A 25,743-nucleotide genomic window follows, 5' to 3' on the forward strand; every position below is an offset into this window, starting at 1 on the left:
AATCCTCTTCGAAAATATCGAATAGAAAAGGAAAAGATTTTTTTCCTTTAGTCGATGTAACCGTGTCAACAGAAAATGAGGAATTATTAATTTATAAACTAAGAGAATGATGCGTTAGCACGTTAAACACTATTACTTTTGTCATCGTACGTCCAACACAGAACATCACTTGCTGCTTTAACAGTCTTAAATAATCTTTCCAGAAGTTTGTTGCTTCAGACTTGAGACGAGGAAATGTGTGTGTTTAACACCATGACGTATAAAGGCCACCTTGAGAACAATTAATTGACTTTCATTGTTGTTATGTTCTTGTTGTTGTTGTTGTTTTGGGGGAGGAAAGGAATATCTCGTCAAACGGACTTTCTTGTTTTTTATGTTTCATTGCATTGACACTATGTATAAATATTTTTTCTTTCTTTTAATGCTGCAGTTCCATCACGCTTCACATGTACGAAAACTTAACCAAACGAACAGAACACACTGATACCACACTCGTCTTACCTTCTCCTGTCAGGTCATGTTTTCTGGGTGACATGTTCATTCAGATAAACATTTTTTTTCGTAATTTCCTTGAATTCAAATTCATAATTGATAGTGATTTTTAAGAATTCCATTAATTAATGAAACGCTTACAACAATCATATTGTTTTTGAAGTTAATTTACATTAAATTGATATCGTTATGGTGTTATGAATGCAGTTGGGTATCTATAGAAAGCATAAACACTGTAAGACATAGGCTACGTAATAAACAGATGTTATTCATTGTTTACAGTTTTCTACAATCCTGTGTATCAAGTACAACATCCACGTTATCACTTGTGTGTATACTGTTCATCATGATATCGTGTTTCACCCTAACGACCGAACGAGGCTGTTACGCTAAGTTCTCCGCCCTCCGAAAGCCGCATGTAAAAAGCAAAATAAAGACAAAGGTTGTTACTCACTTACCATACAACGTCATATCCTGTTTCCTCTGCGACTCTTAGATATTCTGATGTTTCGTTGTTGTTCAAATCCCAAGATAGAAAGACTTTAAACGAACTTGAAGGAAAACAAGCAAAATTATAAAGATTACTTAAAAAAAAAAAATCTTCGTCAAGCAAACGACCCATTTTCAACATATTAATCTTTTATATTTTGAAAATTATAAAAGATTTTTTTTCTTTTTTTCTTTGATAACTGGTCGTCATTTCCGGCGTTAGCCAGGTAGCGCAAGGAACAGACGAAGAAAGGTCACATCCGCGCAAGTAAGTTTTCTAGATGTCATGTGTGATGCACCGAAACCACATCTCCCTATCCACATCCAGCCCCACAGACCTTTCCAGACGTTTCATATGCCCCTGTTCAATCCATTAAAAGCACGTCGACCCCAGTATACCACATCGTTCCAGTTCACTCTATTCCATGCCCGCCTTTTACACCTGCATGTTCAGGCACTGATCCATCCATCTCCAATTTGATCTCTCGCTTCTCCTTATTCCCTCCACCTCTAACTTACACATTCTTTTTGTCAAGCTTTCCTCGCTCTTCTCTCCGTATGTCCAAACCCTTTCAGCACATCCTCTTTTAGCTACACTTTTTTTTTTTTTTATATATCATCACACCTCTTTCTTACCCATTTATTACTTACTATATCAAACCACCTCATACCACATGTTTTCCTCAAACATTTCATATCTAACATATCTACCCTCCTCCGCACATTTTCATCTACAGTACATGCTTCGTATCCATACAATATTGTTGGAACTACTATACCCTCAAACATACCCATTAATACTCTCCTAGATAACGATCTTTCTTTCCACACATTCTTCATCGCTCCCAGAACCTTCGCCCCTTCCTCCACCCTATGACTCACTTCCGCTTCCATGGGTCCATCCGCTGCCACGTCCACTTCAAGATTTCTAAAACACTTCACTTCCTCCAATTTTTCTCCATTCAAATTCACTCCTAATGATCTGATCCTCAACCCTGCTAACCTCATAAATCTTGCTTTTACTTACATTTACTTTCAACTTCCTCCTATTACACACTGTCAGACTCAGTCACCAACGTCTGTTGTTTATTATTTTAATCAGCCACCTGTGTTGTATCATCAGCAAACAAGTGATTCACTTCCCAGGTCCTCTCATCCCCTACAGACTGTATACTTGCCCCTCCCTCCAAGACTCTTGCATCCTTCCTCACCGCCCCATCCATAAACAAATTAAACAGTCATGGTGACATCACACACCCGACCGCAGACAGACCTTCAGTTGGAACTACTCACTCACCTCTCTTCCTACTCGTACACACGCCTTACATCCTTGATTAATACTTCCCACTGCTTCTGTCAGGCTTCCTCCCACACCATGTATTCTTAAGACCTTCCAAAAGGCATCTCAGTCAACCGTGTTATATACTTTCTTCATATTAATGCCACATATAAACCTTCTGTTTCTTTAAGTATTTCTCACATAAACCCTTCAAAGCAATTACCTGATCCACATATCCTCTACAACTTAAAATGCCCACAGTTCCTCCCCACTCTGACGCTCTGTACATGCCTTCACTCTGTCAGTCATCACTCTCCCATACAATTTTCCAGGTATACTCAACAAAATTATACCTCTGTAGTTTGAACACTTATCTTTATTCCCCTTGCCTTTATGCAGTGACACTATACATACATCCAATCAGGTAATTCACCATGATCCACACATACGTAGAAAATCCTAATTAACCAATCAACAACACATTCAACCCTTTCTTTAAGAAATTCAACCGCAATACCATCCATTCAAGCCACATCTGCCACATTTCATCAAACGTAAGGATTTCACCTTCTTTTCCCTCTTCACCAAACCACTCCCCACTTCACATATCCGCGTGGCTGCCTAACCCCAACACCCTACGTCTGTCACTCTATCATCAGACACATTCAGCAGCCCTTCTAGATACTCACCCCATCTCCTCATCACTTCGTCACTGTCTATTATCACTTTCCCCCTTGCTCCCTTCACCGATGTTCTCATTTGTTCTCTTGTCTTTCGCACATTATTTACCTCCTTCAAAGACATCATTTCATCCTCCGTAAAGTTTAATGATACTCTTTCACTCCAGCTCTCATTTGTCCTCTTTTTCAACCCTTGTCCCTTCTTGACCTCCTGCCGCTTTCTCTCATACATCTCCAAACCATTTGCACTCCTTCTTTGTAAGTACCGCCTAAACTTTTCTCTTTCACTGGCAACTTTGCTTTTTCATCCCACCACTCACTACCCTTTTTAATCTGCCCACCCTCCCACCTTTCTCATGTCATATGCATCTCTCGCAAGTGCCAGCACTTCTTCCCTAAATACCTCCCATTCCTCACCCTCCACCCTGGCTTCATTTACTCCCACATTCTACCATTCTACACTCAATCTTTCCTGGTGTTTCTTCACACAAGTCTCTTTTCCAAGTTCATGCACTCTCATCACTCTCTTCTCACGGATGATGAGTCCTCATTTACAAGAACCTCTACAAATCTTCACTTTTACTTCAATAAGACAGTGATCAGACGTGTCAACAGCTGCCCATCTCAGCACATTCTGACTGTGGTCTGCTCATTGACGTGCTGACATAACACAGTTTCCTTTGTCTAAGAATTTGTGTCTCCCTGACCCTCTACCTTCATGAGAAACTAATTATCTGATTTCTTTTTTGTATATATGATATCCTCTGTATATATATGATATCCTCTGTATATATGATATCTTCTTTATATATGATATCCTCTGTACATATGATATTCTCTATATTTGATATCCTCTGTACATATGACATCTTCTGTATATATGATATCCTTTGTATATATGATATCCTCTGAACATATTATATACTCTGTACATATGATATCCTCTGTATATATGATATCATGATATCCTCTGTATAAATGATATCCTCTGTATATATGATATCTTCTGTATGTATGATATCCTCTGTATATATGATATTCTCTGTATATATATATATATCCTCTGTATATATGATATCCTCGTATATATGATATTCTCTGTATAAATGGTATCCTCTGTATATGTGATGTCTTCTGTATGTATGATATCCTCTGTATATATGATATCTTCTGTATGTATGATATCCTCTGTATATATGATATCTTCTGTATGTATGATATCCTCTGTATATGTGATATCCTCTGTATAAATGATATTCTCTGTATATATGATATCCTCTGTATAAATGATATTCTCTGTATATATGATATCCTCTGTATATATGATATCCTCTCTATAAATGATATTCTCTGTATATATGATATTCCCTGTATATATGATATCTTCTGTATATATGATATCCTCTGTATATATGATATCCTCTATATAAATGATATTCTCTGTATATATGATATCCTCTGTATATATGATATCACCTGTATATATGATATCCTATATATATGATATCACCTTTATATATGATAGTCTCTGTATATATATCCTCTGTATATATGATATCCTTTATACATTTGATATCACCTGTATATATGATAGTCTCTGTATATATGATATCCTCTGTACATATGATATTCTCTGTATATATGATATCCTCTGAATATTTGATATCTTCTGTTATCAAGAAGGCGCGTCTCGCTGCTTCCTACACCAAGCATACAATTCCTTCGTTGTTATAATTGAAAAGTTGTTGTGAATCGTTGCAATTCTTAAGAATATTATAGATATCATCAGCGCCACCATACAGATGTTTCCCGTGTCACTCTTCTGTTAAATACCGTGTGAATGGATCGTCTATCCACATTTTCTGAATGTTGATATATTTCTGTTATGAGAGTCAATCAGTCTTCCTCTTTCCTCGTCTCCTTGTTATTGTTCATCACGCTGGACATATTAGCTCACGTCTACACAAAGTTTTATCCTCCACAACTCCAATAACATCAGGTTTGTTTACCGAAGTATAGAAACTCCCGCCTTAAAGTTTAGTTCGTTCCCACATGCTATCCGTCCATCCATACTCGTGTACAGTAATTTCCACCTTAACACTAGGGGGGGGGGGGGGGGGGTTAACCGAGCCAGAGGTGGGGCGGAGCGGGCCTGCTCCCAAACCTCTCTCTCTCTCTCTCTCTCTCTCTCTCTCTCTCTCTCTCTCTCTCTCTCATCTATATTCTTGTATCATTATCATCATCATCTTGGCCTGGTAATCATTCGTTTCTGTTTACTTCCTCTGGCACGTCTGTAGCACTCTGGTCTGGTAGTTTGCTATGTGTAGCGCAGCAGACGTTTAGCGATCACTTTGTCTTCTTCACTCGTTCGTCTGTGCCACTTCGGAAGCCACACTTCAGTCTGCAACATAACTATGGTCGTCACTTAAACAATGTGGATTCGATATTGATTAATCTTTACCCAGTTGTCTGCCAACATCTCCAAGAAATTGAGAAGCACATTAACCTTAATTCTGGTTTGTACTTTAACTTATAAACATCAGGTCGCTTATGACAGAACGCAACCTGCAGCTTAACCTGAGTGTAATCTACACCTTTGGACGTAAAGCTTCATTAATGTAGATGTTTTTGATGATTTTTATTTTCGCCTAAGTATAATTTGTAGCCATTCCTGCTTCACTCTCAGTTACTGTGTTGCATTGCGTCTATCAGGAGACACCATGTCAGTGTAATCTGTGTTTCATTCTCCCCTTCTCTTTCCCCTTTACATAGTATGTGAAATTTGAGTCCAAAATTAATTAATTATTCACATGTATGTACTTCCCACCTCCCATCCTTAGATGTCTCATTCTTGGTGTAAACCTAGACCCACCTGTCACCTTGGTCTTGCTGTGTTGATTTGTCAACCTTTATGTATTTGTTATCCTTTCTGTAATTGTCAACCTCCATGTATTTGTTATCCTTCATGTATTAGTCAACCTCTATGTAGCTGTCAGCCTCCATGTATTTGTTAACCTTCATGTATTAGTCAACCTCTATGTAGCCGTCAACCTCCATGTATTTGTTAACCCTTATGTATTTGTTAACCTTCATGTATTTGTCATCCTCCATGTATTTGTCAACAACCATTTTGCTTTCCTAATATCATCCTCGTCAACACATGTGCACGACTCCTGTAAACTCTTTACGTGTAAACCTTCCATCAAACACACACACACACACACACACACACACTTCCTGGCTGTTGTCTTCCTCTGTCTTGCTTCCCTTAGTGTGTGTGTGTGTGTGTGTGTGTGTGTGTGTGTGTGTGTGTGTGTAGGCATTACAAGGAGAGAGTATTACAGTCGGATCTTTCGTATTGTATCATTATCTTTCGAGTAGATTATACTGTCTGGATACATAGTCTCTTTTCTTTGCTTGTTCTCCGTCTCCAGACTTTGTTATAATAGACTCATAACTTCATATTTGTTACTCGGTTGTTAATTAGTTCCCCACTGTGTCGTATCTCTGACCTGGTGTTGTAAGTTGTAAACAACTCCACCACATTTACCACATCAGGTGTATTCCTTCAGAACCTTGTATGTTGTTGATCATGTTCTTCCCTTGTCCTTCTTGCTGCAGGCGAGGGTCATTTCCTGACCACTAACCCCCTCCCCCGTTGCCCACACTCCTGCCTCTGGTGGTGAAGACAGTGTTAACCCTCTCTAATCTCCTGCAGCAGACCATTGTGTCTTCACAAGTCTGCTGGCCAGACTTGCACACCATACTCTCGTTCGTGTTTCATATATGTAGTATTTTTTTTTTCATTGAACATCTTGTCTCTGTATTCAAAGGCAATTCTTAGGTTGATTGGTGAGGGATTTACATCCTTACCTGCTTCTGAAGTGATGTTCTACCTTATCCATAACCTTGGTACTGTATGAACCCCAGAGTCTCTGTCATACACTGATTCATGTACATTGTTTCCTGTAAGATGGTGGACCGAATCTGTTCCTTTCCTACTCTGTCCCATCATCATGATCTTACGTATGATTGGTCTTTATCCCATCATCATGATCTTACGTATGATTGGTCTTTATCCCATCATCATGATCTTACGTATGATTGATCTTTATCCCATCATCATGATCTTACGTATGATTGGTCTTTATCCCATCATCATGATCTTACGTATGATTGATCTTTATCCCATCATCATGATCTTACGTATGATTGATCTTTATCCCATCATCATGATCTTACGTATGATTGGTCTTTATCCCACCATTGTGACCTTACACATGATTGGTCTGTATCTCATCATCATGACCTTACACATGACTGGTCTGTATCTCATCATCATGACCTTACACATGACTGGTCTGTATCTCATCATTGTGACCTTACACAAGAGCTAAGGAAGGAGTGGCACTACTTCTGATGCAGTTGTTGTGGAAGTGTGTGAAAGAGTGTAAGGAAGTGAATTCTGGACTGATGTGGATAAAACTGAAAGTGACTGGCGAGAGATGGATGCTTGATAGTGTTTATGCACCAGGTCATGAGAAGAAACATCATGAAAATCAAGTGTTTTAGGAGCAGCTGAGTGAGTGTGTCAGCAGTTTTGATACAAGCGGACTAGGTATTAGTGACTGATGATTTAAATGCGAAAGTGAGTTCTATGGGAGTTGCGGGTATAACTGTGGGGAGGGGGTATAGGATATTCAGTATCATGAATGAAAATGATGAACAGCTTGAGGAGTTGTGAGCTAAAAAAAAAAAAAAATAAAAGGACTGATGATTGGGAATACCTGATTTAAAGAGGACATTCAAAGTGTACGTGTGTGAGTAAAGATGGTCAGCAGGCATTGCTGGATTACATGTTAAATGAAAGGCGTGTAAAAGAGACTTCTGGATGTGAGTGTGCTGCAAGGGGCAACTGGTCTCCTTCCTCACTTTGCTCCCTCATATCTAGCTTCCTCTCTGGCTGATCTGTCTCCGTTGTTGTTGATGGATCTGCCACTCCCCCTTTCTCCATCAACAGTGGTGTCCCTCATGGTTCAGTCCCCTCTCTTGCCCCTTTTTCTCCGTTTTATCAACGATTTCTGTTCTACCACAAATAGCCATATGCACTCTAACGCTGACGACTCAACACTGCATTTCTCTCACTCGATCTGCGTCTGATCTCAACATTACTTCCTCGATAAAATCATAATTGGACAGGATATGTCAGTTTGGTAAACGATGTCTGGTTGAGTTTAATGCTTCCAAGACCCAGTTTCTGCCCATCTGAACTTCATCTTAACCCAACCTGACCACTGACCTCCACCTTAACACAGCCTGACCACTGAACCCCATCTTAACACAGCCTGACCACTGAACCCCATCTTAACACAGCCTGACCACTGAACTCCATCTTAACACAGCCTAACCACTGAACCCCATCTTAACACAACCTGACCACTGACCTCCACCTTAACACAGCCTGACCACTGAACCCCATCTTAACACAGCCTGACCACTGAACCCCATCTTAACACAGCCTGACCACTGAACTCCATCTTAACACAGCCTGACCACTGAACCCCATCTTAACACAGCCTGACCACTGAACTCCATCTTAACACAGCCTGACCACAGAATTCCATCTTAACACAGCCTGACCACTGAACTCTTTCTTAACACAGCCTGACCACTGAACTCCGTCTTAACACAGCCTGACCACTGAACCCCATCTTAACACAGCCTGACCACAGAATTCCATCTTAACACAGCCTGACCACTGAACTCTTTCTTAACACAGCCTGACCACTGAACTTCGTCTTAACACAGCCTGACCACTGAACCCCATCTTAACACAGCCTGACCACTGAACTCCATCTTAACACAGCCTGACCACAGAATTCCATCTTAACACAGCCTGACCACTGAACTCTTTCTTAACACAGCCTGACCACTGAACTTCGTCTTAACACAGCCTGACCACTGAACCCATCTTAACACAGCCTGACCACTGAACTTCGTCTTAACACAGCCTGACCACTGAACTCCATCCTAAACGTAATCCTAAAAGGTGTTCTATACCTTTCCCGAGGTATTTTCCTGTTCTCTTTGTTTCTATAAACCCAGTTATTGTTTCTATGGTCTCGTTATTGTTTCTATAGTCCCAGTTATTGTTTCTATAGTTTCAGTTATTATTTCTATAACCCCAGTTATTGTTTTCATAGTCCAGTTATTGTTTTTATATTCCCAGTTATTGTTTCTATAACCCCAGTTATTGTTTCTAGTCCCAGTTATCATTTCTATAACCCCAGTTATTGTTCCCATTGTTCCACTTATCGTTTCTATATTCCCAGTTATTGTTTCCATAGTCCCAGTTATTGTTTCTATATTCCCAGTATTTGGTTCTGTAACCCGTTGTTGTTTCTATAGTCCCAGTTATTGTTTGTATAACCCTAGTTATTGTTTATAGTTCTTGTTTCTGTAGTACCAGTTATTGTTTCTGTAACCCTAGTTATTGTTTCTCTAACCCCAGTTATTATTTCTCTAACCCCAGTTATTGTTTCTATAACCCCAGTTATTGTTTATATAACCCCAGTTATTGTTTATATAACCCCAGTTATTGTTTCTATGGCCCAGTTATTACGTTATCCATGTCACTTATTCCTAAGAGTTCTCTTATCATGTTTTATTCTTTATCAGAGACTTCATCCTGAGGTGGTTGTGGTCTTCATCCAGTTCAGTTATCACCACTTATCTCAGTCTTATCACCCTCCACGTCTCAACTATTCCCACACTTCACGTTCATCTGGTCAATTGCGAGAGATTCATTTCCGCTCCTCCGTGCTTTTTTTTTTTTTCTTTTTTCCCCAGTGGTCAGCAACTTTATGATTAAGTCATCAATTCTCTCCAAACATCGTCCCCAATAACCTCTCCCTGATTGCTGTGTTGCTGTGTTCTGTTTCTCTGCCGCCAAAAAACTTCTCTTAGGCGCCGCTGCTCTCCTCAAACACTTCGGCTCAGTTCCTGGTTGCTGGCCCCGGCAGTTCCCTGTGTTTCTTTCGCCATAGCCCCTTCAGGTTCCTCTGGCCTCCGTCGCTCATAGCGCTTTCCCTTGGCAGGTCAATTTCTAGTTCCCTAAACCCATTATTTGGTTAAGCCATCTCTCGCTTAATCCTCGTCCATTTTTTTTTAAGGATCTTTGATACCCTTTTTCATCTGCCTTTGTGAGGCAATCATTTTTCCAGTGCAGCTGATACCTCTGCTTTTGTATATCCTGAGTCTTTACCTCATCTGATATGGATCTTCTGTGCCACTTCTTTATCATATTCAGCATCATTACCTCGAAAATGCCGGCATTGTTTGTCCGTGTGTGTATGTCTTATTTCGTTTATATTCAGTATTTCCACACTTGCAAACCCCCTCAAAATAATCATAACGCAATTTTCTTACTAACGGATCATCATTTGGCGCGTATGATTATCTGTATATTGTTGTTGGTGATGATAGTTTCACCACCGGACTTTACTTTTCTCAGATATGTTACCTCTAACCTGCCTCCATTACTCTCCCTAGTATTACAGTCTCTCATCGTTAATTGTAAACGCTGTTATTCAACCATTCACGATGGGTCATTTCAAAGCATTCGGTTATTTCTCGGCTCGTTCCCCACTGAGCCCTTAAGGTGCTGCACCTCTCATATCAGTCTGAAGACTGCAACTTTCCTCTTCCCCAATTCCCCCTTACGTTTTATTCTTATTCATTATTCAATATTTCCATATGCTCCCTCAGGATATATTCCCACACAGCTGATTATATCCGGCCTCGCCACTTTGTGCTCAACGGTTTTCAGCGATTCTACTTGCCGTGTCCGAATGTATTAAGCCAGTTATAATTACTACCTCGTACAATGCTTAGCATAAACTTAAGTTCCTCATGAACTCCCACCAAAGATCAGTATCATGAGAGGAAGTGTTCAAGATGAGGTGGAACACCGTGAAAGCCACGGTGAGCGGGTAGATCTATGGTCAATATTGATCTCGGGGTTGGTGGTTTGTGGCGGATGGTGTGCGGAGCGGCGCCTCGCGCAGCACCACACTCCGATGTAAACAGAAGCGCGGTATCCGTGACGTCAGTTGCACCATGTCTAGCAGTGATGGCGCCCACTCGCTGAGGAGGCATCCACTCAGGTCTCCAAAGAAAACTAAGAAAAGTGATGACAGGAGTAGCAAATCGCCCAGTTTAAGTGTTCATACGAAAAACTTCTACATAGCGTCTTACCCGGTTGTATTATTGTTTAATCTTTTCCGCACGGTGCTATATCATATCTTTTTATTACTGAAAACGTTGTTCAGAGCGAGCACCTACCTGACTCAGACGCGGACCGAGGAGAACAATCCAACTTCTGTGGTGATAACTGAACTCGACAGCGTTGGAATAGGCAGTGGAGGTGGACAGGGGCAGATAGAAGAAGCTACTCAAGTTGACCTGTGTGTGCCAGGAACAGGAGACATGCCGCCCAAAGCTTCCAGTAACCCAGGTCCAGGAGACCCTCTCCTGGCGAAGCAGAAGCACCATCATCGAAAAGCTTTTGAATATATATCGAAGGCTCTCAAAATCGACGAGGAGAATGAAGGTAAGTTCCAGGGTTCTTATATATTCACTTACTTGCATTCTGAATCGATTATTTCCGTGCACATAGTAGTAATTTGAACCTCTAGATAAAGGTAACCGTTGCTAAGTAAGCTCCTTCTTCAGGTTCTTGTAGGATTATCACCATTATCGGTAATAATAATATTATTATTATCACATAATCGTAAGACGCTATATCTACTGGCTCCTGCAGCTTCAAGGCTGCGCTACACCCAGTAGCAGGGTTAGGGTGGACTCCTTTGAGGTGAATTCTTTGAGACAATACTTCCTTCAACTGACGGTGATATATCCCCGTTAAAGGTGACATTACTCTCGGTGTAACGTCAAGCAGGCGGAGTCCGGTAACACCACTGAGAGTATTTCGGTCATATACATACATGTTCCTAGGGTAACTTTTGTGTCTTCTTATGTGTCTATATGGAATTATGCAGTGTGTCCTAATCAAAATCACTCTCATATATACCGTTTCCAGCAGTTTAACTGTAGCTTTTAGAGTAAAATTCTAGTTTAGGAGCGCTTTGAAACATTAAATGTGGTTTGTGGTTATAATGAAATGTGTGGAAAATATAATTCGACAACTATAAAGTGATGTGGAGCATATCATTAATATTTTCTCATGGGACGAAAGTGGGGAGGGCGATGAAGATCAGCGAGAATGTGCAGTACAATTGTAAATGTAGATAGGACATGTATAGGTAAGTAGAATCTACAGTAACCTGTAGCATCTAACAGTTATGTTATTTTTTGACATTACTTTCTGTACAACCAGTTTCTGTGTGCTTTATGGATTGGCATGCAACAAATGCAGACAGTGCTTATTAACTAGATGTACATGTCTTTAGGAAATGTGGTTTGATAAATGAATAGTACAGTTGCACTTTGAAATTAGGTTTGGGCATTCATTGATTGTGTATTGTAGTGGTAATGTTTAGAGAACAAAAGGTGCATAGAATGGCTTAAAGTGTTAAGGGGTGTGATGTGAACAGCCACTTGATTGAAATTTGTAGGCATTTAATGCAGTTTTCAATTGTGCTTGTGTCTGGTAGTTTGGGATATTAAAGATAAAATAGTTATCAGTTATGAGGGTAGGTAAGGTATCATAGCAAATATTGACATTTTGTGATCAAGGGTTTCAGCTACATTTATATTGACCTCAAGTTTTCCCCTATAACATAACTTCACCCTTATTATCATATTGAATATTTTAAGATAAATGTTGGTATTCAGTCTCATTGGTTTGCAAGTTTCACTGCATTCTTTAAAGGATTTACTACCATTGCGAAAAGAATATATTCAGTGTCCAAAGTTAGTCTCAGTGTGGCTAAACTGATAAATTTACTCATTCTTCACCATGTGGCAAGAGGTTGTAGACAAGAGGGTTGTGAATGTATTTTGACCACAGCATTGAAAATTCAGGTAAATCCTAGCTGTTAGTGAAAGCTTGGTAAAGTTTCATAGGTTTTCTTGATTTTTGTTTATGATTAACCAAATTATACATTAATGTGTCCACATGTTCTCTGATATTCATTAACGCCCTCATTATCAACGTACCTTTTATCAAATGGTAATAAAAGGAATGCTACAGATTAGTTTCTCTTAATCTTGTATCATATGGAAAAAATGTATACTACAAATGATTTTCTTCTAGTATCATTATGGGTGTATTCTCTGTTTGGTTCACTATTATTGCAAAACAAATTCAGTGATATCCCCATTTTAGTTTCCATGTACCTCTGAACTGGAATTTTACCACTTTTAGTTACTCTGCATGTTGGCTCGGATCTAATTACTCAGTTGATTCCCTGCGAGCACAGTGACAAAGCACTAGTTTCCAGATCTAGGATTGTTGGTATGAATCATACAGGGGCCTATTACAGTTGTTTTGAGCCCCCATATAGGTTGGGGTAGGTTATGGAAAGTAAGATTTGAGTATGTAGTATTTAACATGTTCAGGCTGAAAGTGTAAACAGATTCAAATAATTTTGTATTACAGTATTTAGTCGTAAGTGACTAAAGGCTAGAATATAGGTAGCAACTACGTTTGTCTCAAATATTCGGTGTTAATTGAATAACATTTGAAACTGTATCCAATTGGTGGCTGATATTATATCCATTTTGGTGTCTAAACTATTTCATGTCTGACAGCCTGAAATAGTTCATATTTTTTTTGTGTAACAAGGATATGCGGTAGATAGTCAGAGTCACTGCCATTGTAAAAAGTATGGATCTTTATCTCTATATATCTGAAGTTGATATTGTATTCATTATCATGAGCACCAGTGTGACCATCTGCAATTGACCCAGGCTGAACATGTAGCTGTCACTCCAAACTTGCCTGTTAGAATATTTTCATTTACATTTATTTGTTCAGGTAGGGGAGCTGCAGTTTGCATTTTCCATTGTACCATATAGGATACCAAGATGTGAAGTTTCTACATGTGCTTTGAAAATTTGTTAACTTTTCTTTACCCATAAAGATTACCATTGCTTCTGCTTTGTATCTTAGATGCTGTTATCAGTTATCAGCTGCACATTATGACAGTTTAGTCATCTGAATTAATTACAATATTTTTCATTGTTTTTTTGCTGAGGTAAATATGTCAAATTTAATCTTTAGTTTACCCTTGTCAAATCCATCCTAGATGTGGCCATGTTTTCATGCAGAATGATGGTTTTCTAAATACTTCTTGAAGTTGAATTGGTAGTTTTATCTTTTGTTGATTTTGAACACTAATCACTACCTTTCTCATTTGAAGCAGGACAGTCATATTTCTCTCATACATCTCTGGTATTGTTGATTTAAGCACACTTCTAACATATGTATCATTATAACCCTTTACTACACATTGTGTATGCAGGACATATGTTCTTTGTTGTGTCTGTGTGTATGTAACTTGTCAGCACAGTAACTCAAGAACAGTGAATGATAGAAACTTCATACATATCATACCACAAATAATATCCTGTGGAGATGATGAACTACATAGATTTTGGTATGTGGTTGCCTTGAATTTCCTTATTGTTCAGAAAAATAAATTTGCAGCTTGCTGGTATGTGTATTAGGCAAACAGAATCATCTAGGCATACAAATTTTTGCAAATTTGAGTTTTTTGCTGGGTCGTAGATGTAATTCATTTCATTTTTTTCAAGTAGACCCTAGTATCTTTACATAATTCGAACCAGACCTAAAAACATTGTTTAAGAAGGTACGTACATTATCGTTCATTCAGAATATAACTAGTGGTATTTATCTGTGCTGAATACTCAAAACTCTTATTATGACATCCCAGAAAAAGTACTTATACTTTACATGCCTTGATGCTCTTATACTGGTTTGAGTACTTCCTCTCCAACAGCCTATAAAACCACAGCAAATATCCCTGAACATTTTTAAAACCACTGCATTCTAGAAAAAAGTATGATCCTATTACTGTAACGATTATTAGAAACCCGAAACTATTCAGATTTAGATATAAACATATACAGCATTAGTATATTTACATTTGAATAACTTCAGTGTGTGGTTAATGGTTACTTTCAATTTTGGGCAAACAAGAGATACAGGTTCAGAAAGTGGCCTTCTTAGCATGCTGTTAGTGAGGTCAACATTCACAATCTCTCCCAAGATACCAACATGTAGTGAAGGTGTGGAAGTGATTGCTTGCATCTGTTTTAGTTAAAATAAAGAGTCTGTTGGGCACCTCTTGAGGAATTTCTTAAGTCATGCATCTTTTTTGTTACTTTGATTGAATGATGCATGGTCATCATGTTTAGATATAATGAGTACATCTTGCTTTATGTGACATTCTTGATGTTCATATATATTAAGTATTAGCAGTGCTCTTACTGGTTGATTACCTGTTGTACGACTTCATTCAATTTTACTTAAACTTCTTAACCTTTTGTCCATGTAGGCAAATATATTCACAAAGGTGTGTAGGGAGCAGTAATGTTAAGAATTTTAAGAAAGTTGGTAATTAATGTCATTTATAAGAAAAGAATCTGTACGGTCTCACCAAACCCCCATGGCGTAACGTCACTTGATATATAGGATAACATAGAGTTCGTGCTAGGGCTACAAATTTTATTCCCTCAACAAATACTGTGCAGCCATTAAGACAGTTTGATTCTACATACAGCATAGTATTTGATTTTCTCATATTGTGTCTACTCTTATTCACAATATTATTTAGTATGATTTTGCACATTATACTGGTAACTTTCTTGGGTAGAGATTAGAGGAAGTATATCTTTAGATAGATGTGCAATATTATTTAGTATGATTTTGCATATTATACTGGTAACTTTCTTGGGTAGAGATTAGAGGAAGTATATCTTTAGATAGGTGTGGATTGTTATGTTTGATTATAGATTGTTACATTCATGTACCAGTATTTAAGTAATAATACCCTTGCAAGAAAATGCTAGTTTGACTCCTTTCACAATAACTTCTTTTTGAAATTACCGGTAATAATGCAATTAGTGAGGATTTCATCTACACTTATCCTCTTATTTTCCCTTTGCAATGCATTTTTTGTCCCTTTTAAATATAAATACATGATGATGATCAGCGGTTTATTGAATTACATGCAGCAAAGGGTTGAAAATATTCAGAAAAAGATTTACCAGTAATATGAGGTGCTTTTTCAAGAGTGCTTCTACTGTCAGAATACAGCCTGATTTGGAATGTTATTTCAAACTTTAACAAATTGAAATGCTTTTTTGACAAATCATTGTCATTTTCAGTAAAAATGATGTGGCTATTACTTTAAATGGATCTAATCTAATTTTTGCTTAGACCTTCATTGTTCCTTTTTCAAGTTTGAGATTTGGTTTTATGTTATAGTTTTACTTAATCACCATTTCCATAGTGGATATGAAATTTTAGGGATGGAATTGTATCAATCTTAGATTTCACGCTGAATGAATCATTTTAGTTACTTCAGGCAGCATCATGTTAGTTCAGTATGGGTTTGCTGAAATAAGGTAGTCCAAACTAATTGTTGTTATTGCATGTGTAACATTTTGATATTTTTTGCTGAAAATGTAAATTAGTATTTGTGAGGTGTCTTTAATTCTATTTATGTTACTATGATTTCTGTTTGACTGATCTTGCATCATTTTTAATGTAATGAGTTTACCTTTGGAGGTTGTATGATATATGAGAAGTTTTTGTACTAAATGTAGTACAGTATTGCATCATATATGTTTGTATATGCTTCCTGATAAGTTGCTTTGTTGGTAGTGACTGCAATTTGATGCATTGACTTCAAATCCCCCAAACTTTATTCATCTGTAATTTAATGGGAGGGGGGGGGGGCATTAAAGTTACTCTGTGAGTTACTTTAATATTCTTTAGAAGATACTGAAAATTTTAGATGATCAGCCTCTAAACATTGCTATTTATTCTGTCATTCATTGCTGTTACTGAAATAAACATCAGGCATAAATGGTCCCTGGATTGTATGTACATTTTTAGATCAGTCAATGCAGAAATCAGTTTTTATACTGAATGCTTAAAGAAAGTTATCATTGTCAGCCTATTTTTAGAGTCGAAGCGCAGCCAGATTAGTACAGCAGAGTTTTGATCAGGATGTTGTTAAATGGGGTTGATTGCTTCGGACCCTTCTTAACTATAGATTTTGTAAATGGCACTCATATCTTTCTTCTACTCTGAGGCATTCATATATTTCTTTTACACTCAGGCATTCATACCTTCTTTCTTCTACAGAGGCATTCATATCTTTCTTCTTCACTCAGGCATTCATACCTTCTTTCTTCTACTCTGGGGCATTCAAATCATCTTTCTTCTTCTCTTGAGGCATTCAAATCATCTTTCTTCTACTCTTCTCTGAGGCATTCATATATTTCTTCTACACTCAGGCATTCATACCTTCTTTCTTCTACAGAGGCATTCATATCTTTCTTCTCTCAGGCATTCATACCTTCTTTCCTCTACTCTGGGGCATTCAAATCATCTTTCTTCTCCTCTTGAGGCATTCGTATCTTTCTTCTACTCTGAACAATAAACAGCAACACAGAGTAATGGTGTGTTGTGAAGTAGCTCTGAACAATAAACAGCAACACAGAGTAATGGTGTGTTGTGAAGTAGCTCTGATATTCGGAATTGGAGAATTATAGTGCGGTGAATTGTGGCACTCACAGTTTTGTCTTTTTTAGCTTCCTTTGTAGCACCATTTTTTTCTGACATTTCGATGTTTATTTTTGATTCAGTTCAGCTGAAACGCAGCTTGACGTTAATGATCTTGATTTTCAAAATATATTTGCCGATTTTCGACCTGCTGAAGTAAAGTACCCAGATTCCTGCAGTTTTTACACAAGAATGTAATATTTTTTTTTCTCTATAGTACTTAAAATATCGAGTGTCTCAGAGGAATAACTAACTTTCTCCCAGAGCTGGTAACTTCTTGTGTGATGGTGGGTGACGCGAAAGACGTGCAGAATTGTAAATTGAATTTATATTTTTATTGTATAAACTGATACGCCTTGTATAGATAACGAATACCTTTTCTTTATATGCATCGCATAACCGGTGGGGTAGGGGTCAGAATGTGTAGATATGTGTGCTCAGAGGAACTTTGACGGGCATCGCTTATTTGTTCAAGTCATGAACACGAAGCTTCAGTTGGATGATGATGATGGTAAAACAAAGCAGTTTTTCTGGACCAACGGATGCTCATAAGGGTGTAAGGTCGGGTGTGGGTGGGGTGGTGTGCGTTGTGTAGTAAAGCTCAAGTTAGAGCTATTCACGTTTCTTGTGCCTCTCCTTGTCATATTGTGGTATAGCGTACCACATGATTGATAATGTTCTGAAGTGCATGATTTTAAGTTATAGATCCAAAGGGCTCAAGGAGGTTCAAGGGACCAGAGAAAAATCCGGCATGTTTCTGTTTACTGTCATGATAGAATATCTTGACTTTTCGTGAAGTTCTGACGTTGGTGTACTCTCAGGGGAAAGTCTAATGATGACACATGATATATGTATTTCAGTTTAGCTATTTTCACATATTTACAGGGATAGTGTACGGGCCGTTTCGTCTGTTACCCAGGTTTCGATTTTCACTTGATAACCTCTTCATATGATCAAGACGGTCTGTATCATATTGTGTACACGTCTCATAAAGTATGAAACCTTTTTTGAGCGCCCTTCACCTCTCACCTTTTAAGCTAGCGTTACCGCTGAAGTGCAGCGACCTTGCCAGTGACCGAGGTACGTACGCGTTAGAAAATGCGCCATCTGATGTTGCCCCAGTTATGATACTATTGGGAGTTTAAATGAAAAATAATGAATACAAATTGAATAAACGTATAGAAACACGTTTAATGAAAGATAATGACTACAAAGTGAATAAACATACGGAAACCAGTTTAATGACAGATAATGAATACAAAATGAATAAACAAAACACTAGAAACAAGATTCAATTCCTGTGTGTTCGTGTAATTACCTATTTGTATTGTATGAGGAGGGAGTGTTACATGAGTGGGCCGTTTTGGAACATTCTCTGCTGCTATTCAACATATTAATTTATGTAACCTGTCTGCATTGTGTCCTGATTCATGCTGTACATCTGCCCACTACCAATACTATAAAAGTACTATTGTACTTTTTAAACAAAGGTACTTGCTTTATTTCATGTTCTGTTTTCTGATTGACTGGTCCCTACATGACTCGAAGTACTGTTCTCTATTCATGTCATCAGTGTTAGAAAAAAAGAAAAACTAAATGATATAGTCAGGTCACTCCTAACTCTTCTCTCCTCCAAGTAGGCATAGTTTAAACATCTCTTCGTTTCCCGTAACTTGGCTTTCTTAATTCCGGTTCCATCTTTTTAAGTCTGTTCTGTGGACGTGTTATATGAGCCGGATGTGTTTCTGTAGGTGCGTTGACCCAGCTTGGTGTAGTTTGGCCGTGTGAAGGATATGAACAGCATGCTAGATATTTTCGTATCCCTGCCCTCTGGTGCTGCTCTGAGACTTGCCAGAAGATAGTGCATGTGCGTGTTATTACTATTTGGGATTATTATTTGTGTGTTACGGGAAGATAGTTTTACACTCGTCTTTTCCCGTATCGTACGACCATGTATATTTATATGTACCATGTATTTACGCGTAGGTATGTATGCACACACACACACACACACACACACACACACACACACACACACACACACATACATACCACAACTCTAAGGGAGGATGATCACCTGGTTTGGGTGTGGACCGATTGCCACGCTAATGATTCGAACCTTTGTGGGTACGACCCCAGTCTGGCCTGGCCCTTGCTGACTCATAATGTGTGTGTGTATGTGTGTGTAGGTTTGTCTGCTCCAGCAGTCATTTTTCTGTGCTCTTCTTTTGGCCTGTTCATGTGCTCATGTTGGTGTTCTTTCTTATACCCTTGTGTTCGCGGAAGTTGTTTGCTCCAACAGCTCTCTTTCAAATGCATCGCTACTGAGATTTTCAACCGACAGAACGTCAAAGAAAAACTTCTGAAGAAAGAGGAAACAACCTCTTTGTAGACGTGTTTCTGAAAGCTTTCATTTCCTTTTTTCTTCTGGCCTGAATTGATACTCTGTTTTGCATTTTGACTTCTATCATCGTGAGGTATATTTGTCTAAACTCTGCCTCTGTATTAATGTCCAAGCCTTTATATGTTAAACTGATTTTGTAGTATTTTTTTTCTTTGATGAAGTGAATATCCTCATCGGACACACGACACTATTGTGTTCATATTATTGATTACTCTAACATTGGTACTTGTAGCCTCTCAGATTCCTCTCAGATTTGTTTTTCTGCTTGGTTATCGTGTTACTTAAAGAACTGTAAGTTAGCTGCAGGTGTTTGATAATAATGCTGTTCATATGTATGGAAATGCTTGAGGTTGTATAACCCTAATAGTAACAGGTGGGCACATACTGGACCTTTTTCTTTTCACAACGGAGCACTCTGCTTGGGGGCATGATGCCAGTATTTCCTTAGGAAAATGAAATTCGAAAAAAGAAAAGAAGCCTTTGCTTTGATAGTATAGGTGTAATTAAAAAGAGAAATAAAAAGGAAACCTGTATTATTTTGGAATATCTTTACTATTAATATAAATCGGTAAAATTAGAGGGTTAAAACCAGTCAATGATAATGAGCCTTCATTGTAGAGGCAGAAGGACAAGTTGTTGCGTGGTCATTTTCGCGAGAGATTTGGGTAACCCAAATGGTGCTCTTAGTGTCTGTGTCACTCAGTCATACAACTAGTAATTACTGTTGACACTGGTGGCCTCGCTCCTTGCTTCGACTTTACGATCTTTAGGTTAAAGTTCTCTGGAACTTAGGCTTATAATCATTTAGGACTCGAGCAGAGGTACATCCGGAGGGAATCAAATTTTTATAACCAGAAATTTCTGCTGTTTGGTGTTCAAGTTTGAAAGGATGTGAAGGAACCCCCTTTCCCCGTTTTCTCTCCCTCTCTGTCGAAATGTAGATGTTCATGAGTGATTTCGACAGGTATACAACACGATATATAGTTCCGGCACCTATTTAACACCCTCAACTTTACAACAGCAGATTGTGATTTAGATTATGTAGGGTAGTATGTAGAAGGATATGGTTAGACCCAATATTTTTGTTATTGTAGTAGTGAATTGTGATGTTTTGAAATTGAACAAAGGGAAAAAGAGTGACATCTATTTGCAGTTTAACCATGTCTTTCATTTCTTCATCCTAAGGCCAATTTACCCCACTTATATTTTTCTCTATTATTTTGTTTTCTGTTTTAATCATGGCTTATTTCTTTACTGCGTTCCTCTTCCCGTGTCTCCCGGTGCTTCCGCATCCCACTCCTGCCTCATCTTGTACCGTCAGTTCCACGTCTCCTCCCAGATTTAGTGCGGCGCCTCTCCTGTACTATACTCACAAATGTCAACATAAATTTGGTTGCCTGATGCTTTGTCGGTATTGAAGACCATCCCGGAGAGGGCATTTCTCTGCAGTTTCTGCTTTATATATATATATATATATATATATATATATATATATATATATATATATATATATATATATATATATATATATATATAAAAAGTATAAAAAAAAAAAATATATGGGTTAACAGTAGATGGTACCAATGTTATGATTTATGATTTTTTTCAAAGATCGTGAAGACATGTATTTGTGTCGGATATCTGTATGTTGTTTGTTACATTATAATAGAATGATTTGTACTTCCTCTGTGTTAGTTTGTAATTGTGTCATAATTAGTCTGAAGTTATGGACTGTTGATGGGTAGCCTACTGGCTTTGGCTTGGGGATTACCAACAAGGCAGAAGAATGTGTGGAGAAACTGTGTTGGGGTTGTGGGGAAGAATGCTGTGAAGGTCTTGCTCTTGGGTTTATAACAACGACACCATCATTCCGCTCACCTTGTCATTGATAGTCCCATTGTTCGTAACCGTATCATCATCATACCTGCACATTACGCATATCTATTGTTTTACCCGGTGTATATATTTTTTTTTCTTTTTTACGTGGTTCTTGCATCTCCTTGGAACATTTTATGATACAGTGGATGCAGGGTGTGAAGGCTCACACCCCCACCCACGATATTGACAAGGATTTTGAGTGCGTTTTTTTTTTTTTAAGTATTTTCCTTTATCAGGTCTTTCCTGTTATTATGGCGTTTGGTTATCTTTTAGTGGAGAGGCATGTGATACGTTTATAATGCTCCTCCCCCCAGTGGGTAAATTACTTGTCATTTATGTACTTGTTTCTTCAGCAGTATTTTCCGTTGAATTTCGAATGCTGTCTGTAACTGTGAACTTTATATATATATATATATATATATATATATATATATATATATATATATATATATATATATATATATATATATATATGTTTATTTCTTTAGGATGTGGTCAGTTTACTTTTTGATTTATGTATGTGATTACATTTCAGTTACTTTCCGCTAATTCAAAACACACTTTATAATTACAATACACGAGAGAAGCTTTTCTTGAGGACTTGTTAATGCACTTGTACAATGGTGTCAACAGACAATACCTTGTCTCTCGTGTGTTGCCACTTGCCGGCTAGAATTAAATCACTCGTAGTATCCGCAGATCGTCTGTGTGTCACGAACGCTGCTTGAATAAGATACGGAGTTACAGTGAAGCTTCTGGTATATGTTGTCTCAGTTTCTTTGTCCTCTTCACCGCACATCTTCACTTGTCACACTCTGAACCTCTCCTCACACATTGTCTACCCCGCGATCTGCCTTCCCTCACCCAGCACCTTTCCCCACACTTTGACTCTCCCACGATCTGCCTTCCCTCACCCAGCACCTCTCCCCACACATTGTCTACCCCACGATCAGCCTTCCCTCACCCAGCAGCACCTGTCTCTCCCCTCACCCCCTACCGTGTACCCCAACATCACGTACTAAATCATTTTTTTACATATATATTTTAAACCGTCCCTGAAGCGAGGTCACATCTCTCACTCACGCTGCTGTGTCCCAGTTCAGTGCACATCATCCCTTCCCCCGTTGTCTGTTGTCCACCTTAATCCACATCCCCCCACCCCATCACCTACAGCCTACCTCCCTGATTGTCTCCCCACCTCACACTCCGTCGTCCAACCTATCACAACGTCTCTCGCTAGAGCTTTGCTTTCCCAACACTTGACTCCACGTTGCTTCCCTCTCACGTCGTGGCCTCCGTAGCCCACGGTGAACGTCGTATTGTATGCTTTGTTTCACTCTCAGTCTCCCTTACCCCACCCGCCCTCTCCAACGCATCATAACACACCCGCACGTTCATCCCTCACCCTGCTTTCCACCTCACGTAACATCCTCTCATCCACCATTGGACGCGCTTCCCTACACTCAGTCATACGTAACGGTTCGTTCCATATTCCTTGTCCTCCTCCGTACATAACCCCCCTCCCCCCTCCCGTCCCCACCTCACCATTACCACTTTCTTTGCTTTCCTTCTTCACTTTAAAGCATTTCCACATCTCGCTTCTCCCCTTGCCTCCCCCTGACTATATACACACCCTTAAACCCGCTGTGCACCGTGTCTATATACGTCAGCCCCCCGCTCTCCAAATCTTCATTTTAGTGCCTCAGTATGTACTCGCTCACCCCTCTCCTTTCCTCTCCCCGATGCCTCCTGCTGTAAGATGTTTGGGTTAATGCACGAGTGCCGTTGTGGTTGGCCGGGTGCCATCCTAGCTGTGTGGGTGTCGCCTGGGGTAGCTGGGGTGTCTCTGGGATGTGTGTGTGTTGGTATGACGTTCGTCGCTCGAGGCGTTGGGGCTACCCCAGGTATCATGGCACTGGTGCTCCCTCGCCGTGGCCACTGTTGTGACAGTTGACTGTTTATCGCACACGTTGAGTCGGCATCACGTACTTGAAATGCCTGGCTAAATGCCCTGAAAACTGTTGGGGATTCGGGGAGAAATGGTAAGTCGCGGGAAGAGAGACTACTATGTTGTAGAGATCATGTGATGGCACGGGAGATAGCTGATGCAGCGGGGGTCACTGTGTATATAGAGACCGACATGGCACGGGCGGAACATACCCGAGTCTTCCTCATCTTATGTATAAAGGAAAATAGGATGAGGAAAAGAATGGAGGAGCTTACCAGAGATTTTAAGGTGTATTTACACCTGACTCTTGAAAGTAGCAATGTGAAAGAAAGAGGAAGAGAAGAAGTCAGAGAATTTCAAACTTTCATTGTTCGAGGGATGGAGGTGTATCCTAACGGCCGGTCCTCGCGCACAGTATGGGAAGCAGCAGCCACACGCTTGCCATAGGTCTGAGGTTCATTGGTAGGGGGGGACACACGCTGACTGATCATGGGAGCAGTGGGCTAAATATGATGGATCTGACGGAGGATGACCAGGTGTTATGAAAGGTAATAAGTGCAGTAGGGTAGGGTGCTTCATGTCTGGGCGTGTGGTATAACTTGCCTGCCAGGTCGTGTGACGGGCGGTCTTTGTTGTGGAGGCTGGCTGGTTGTGTTGGTGGCTGACTTGGTGTTGTAGGGGTTTCCTTGGTGTCATGGAAGCTTTTGGGTGTCTTGGAGTTTGCCACTAGGCCTCTGGGTTGCGGCATTCAGCAGTAGAAGAACAACGTAGCAGCTTGGCCCCCAGATGTGAGATGTGTGGGTGCCATGGTGGTTGCTTGTGGGGTGTAGGGGTAGAGTAGATATTTGGCTGTGTCCCGGGTCTTGTTAGTTCAGGTAGAATGTTACCTGGTTGTCGTGGAGGCTGCTAGGGTGCCATAATGATAGTCGTTGTCTTGGAGGTGACCTGGTAGTTGCAGGAGCTGGCTGGCTGACTAGGAGCCACGGTGACTGTCCGTGAGTCGCTTTATATTCGATGTTATAATTATCTGGCCACTCGGGTCTGACAAAGACCCTTTGTGACGAGTGTAATCTTTCTACCCTGCCGTTTACAGGTCGAGTTCGAGCGGCGCAATAAATTAGCCCTTGATAGGGGCGAAATGAAATTAAATTTGGGTTATCAGGGAGGCTATGAATGGCGTCTAACACTCGGCTTGGTGTCATTGAAGCGGGCAGGGTGACCTGGAGACTCGGTTAGGGTGATGTAGAGAATGGCTCGGTGCTGTGGTGGATGCCTAAGTGTGGTGGGAAGAAGCAGGATGGAAGTCTTGGTGCTTGGCTGGATGGATATTGTGGTGGCTTGAGTGTGTATCCAGAGGGCCTGGCAGGGGATGGAGGCCCAGGATGAATTATGGAGGTGGTGGCTCGTTGTCGAGTAGGCTGACTGGATATCGAGGGGTGCCTGAGGGTTGTGGGGATCGCCCGGGTGATGATGGGCTGGTAAGGAAAAGGAAGCGACTGGCTGATGATGATGAGGTGGTTGACTTCGACTAGAGGACAGCGTGGGTGTTATGGTTGGGGTCTGAACGTTCGTTGTGGGGGTCTGGCTGGGAGTTGCCGTGCTAGACGGTTTGGCGCCGGGGGAGTGTCGTGAGGACTGGCTGGCTGGCTGGCTGGTGTATTGTATGAGGCTGGCCGGGTTGCTCCGTGCGTCTGGGAGTGGCTGCCAGTGGCAGTGCTTGGATGGCGATCTTGATCAGTGGTGACTAGATGTCGTCGGGTTGTGTCAGGCTTCGTATGGTGGCTGATCAAGTTG

The 25,743-nt window shown here is 39.9% G+C and overlaps 1 protein-coding gene across 3 annotated transcripts in view; it reads left to right on the plus strand.

Annotated features, from left to right (window-relative positions):
* Nucleotides 1-25,743, plus strand: part of spas (spastin) — a 444,303-nt gene that overhangs the window by 23,263 nt on the left and 395,297 nt on the right. Inside the window, exon 1 of one of the 3 annotated variants that reach the window (XM_071664997.1) lies at nucleotides 10,915-11,551. The exons of 1 other annotated variant lie outside the window; for it this stretch is intronic. In XM_071664997.1, the coding sequence (XP_071521098.1) occupies nucleotides 11,059-11,551 (493 nt within the window). In that variant the 5' untranslated portion in view covers nucleotides 10,915-11,058. Of the gene's footprint in view, nucleotides 1-10,914; nucleotides 11,552-25,743 lie in introns of those variants that run through there. One more of the 3 variants, XM_071664996.1, reaches the window with a different exon arrangement.

This window comes from Panulirus ornatus, chromosome 9 (assembly GCF_036320965.1).
Source record: "Panulirus ornatus isolate Po-2019 chromosome 9, ASM3632096v1, whole genome shotgun sequence".
NCBI classification, from domain to species: domain Eukaryota; kingdom Metazoa; phylum Arthropoda; class Malacostraca; order Decapoda; family Palinuridae; genus Panulirus; species Panulirus ornatus.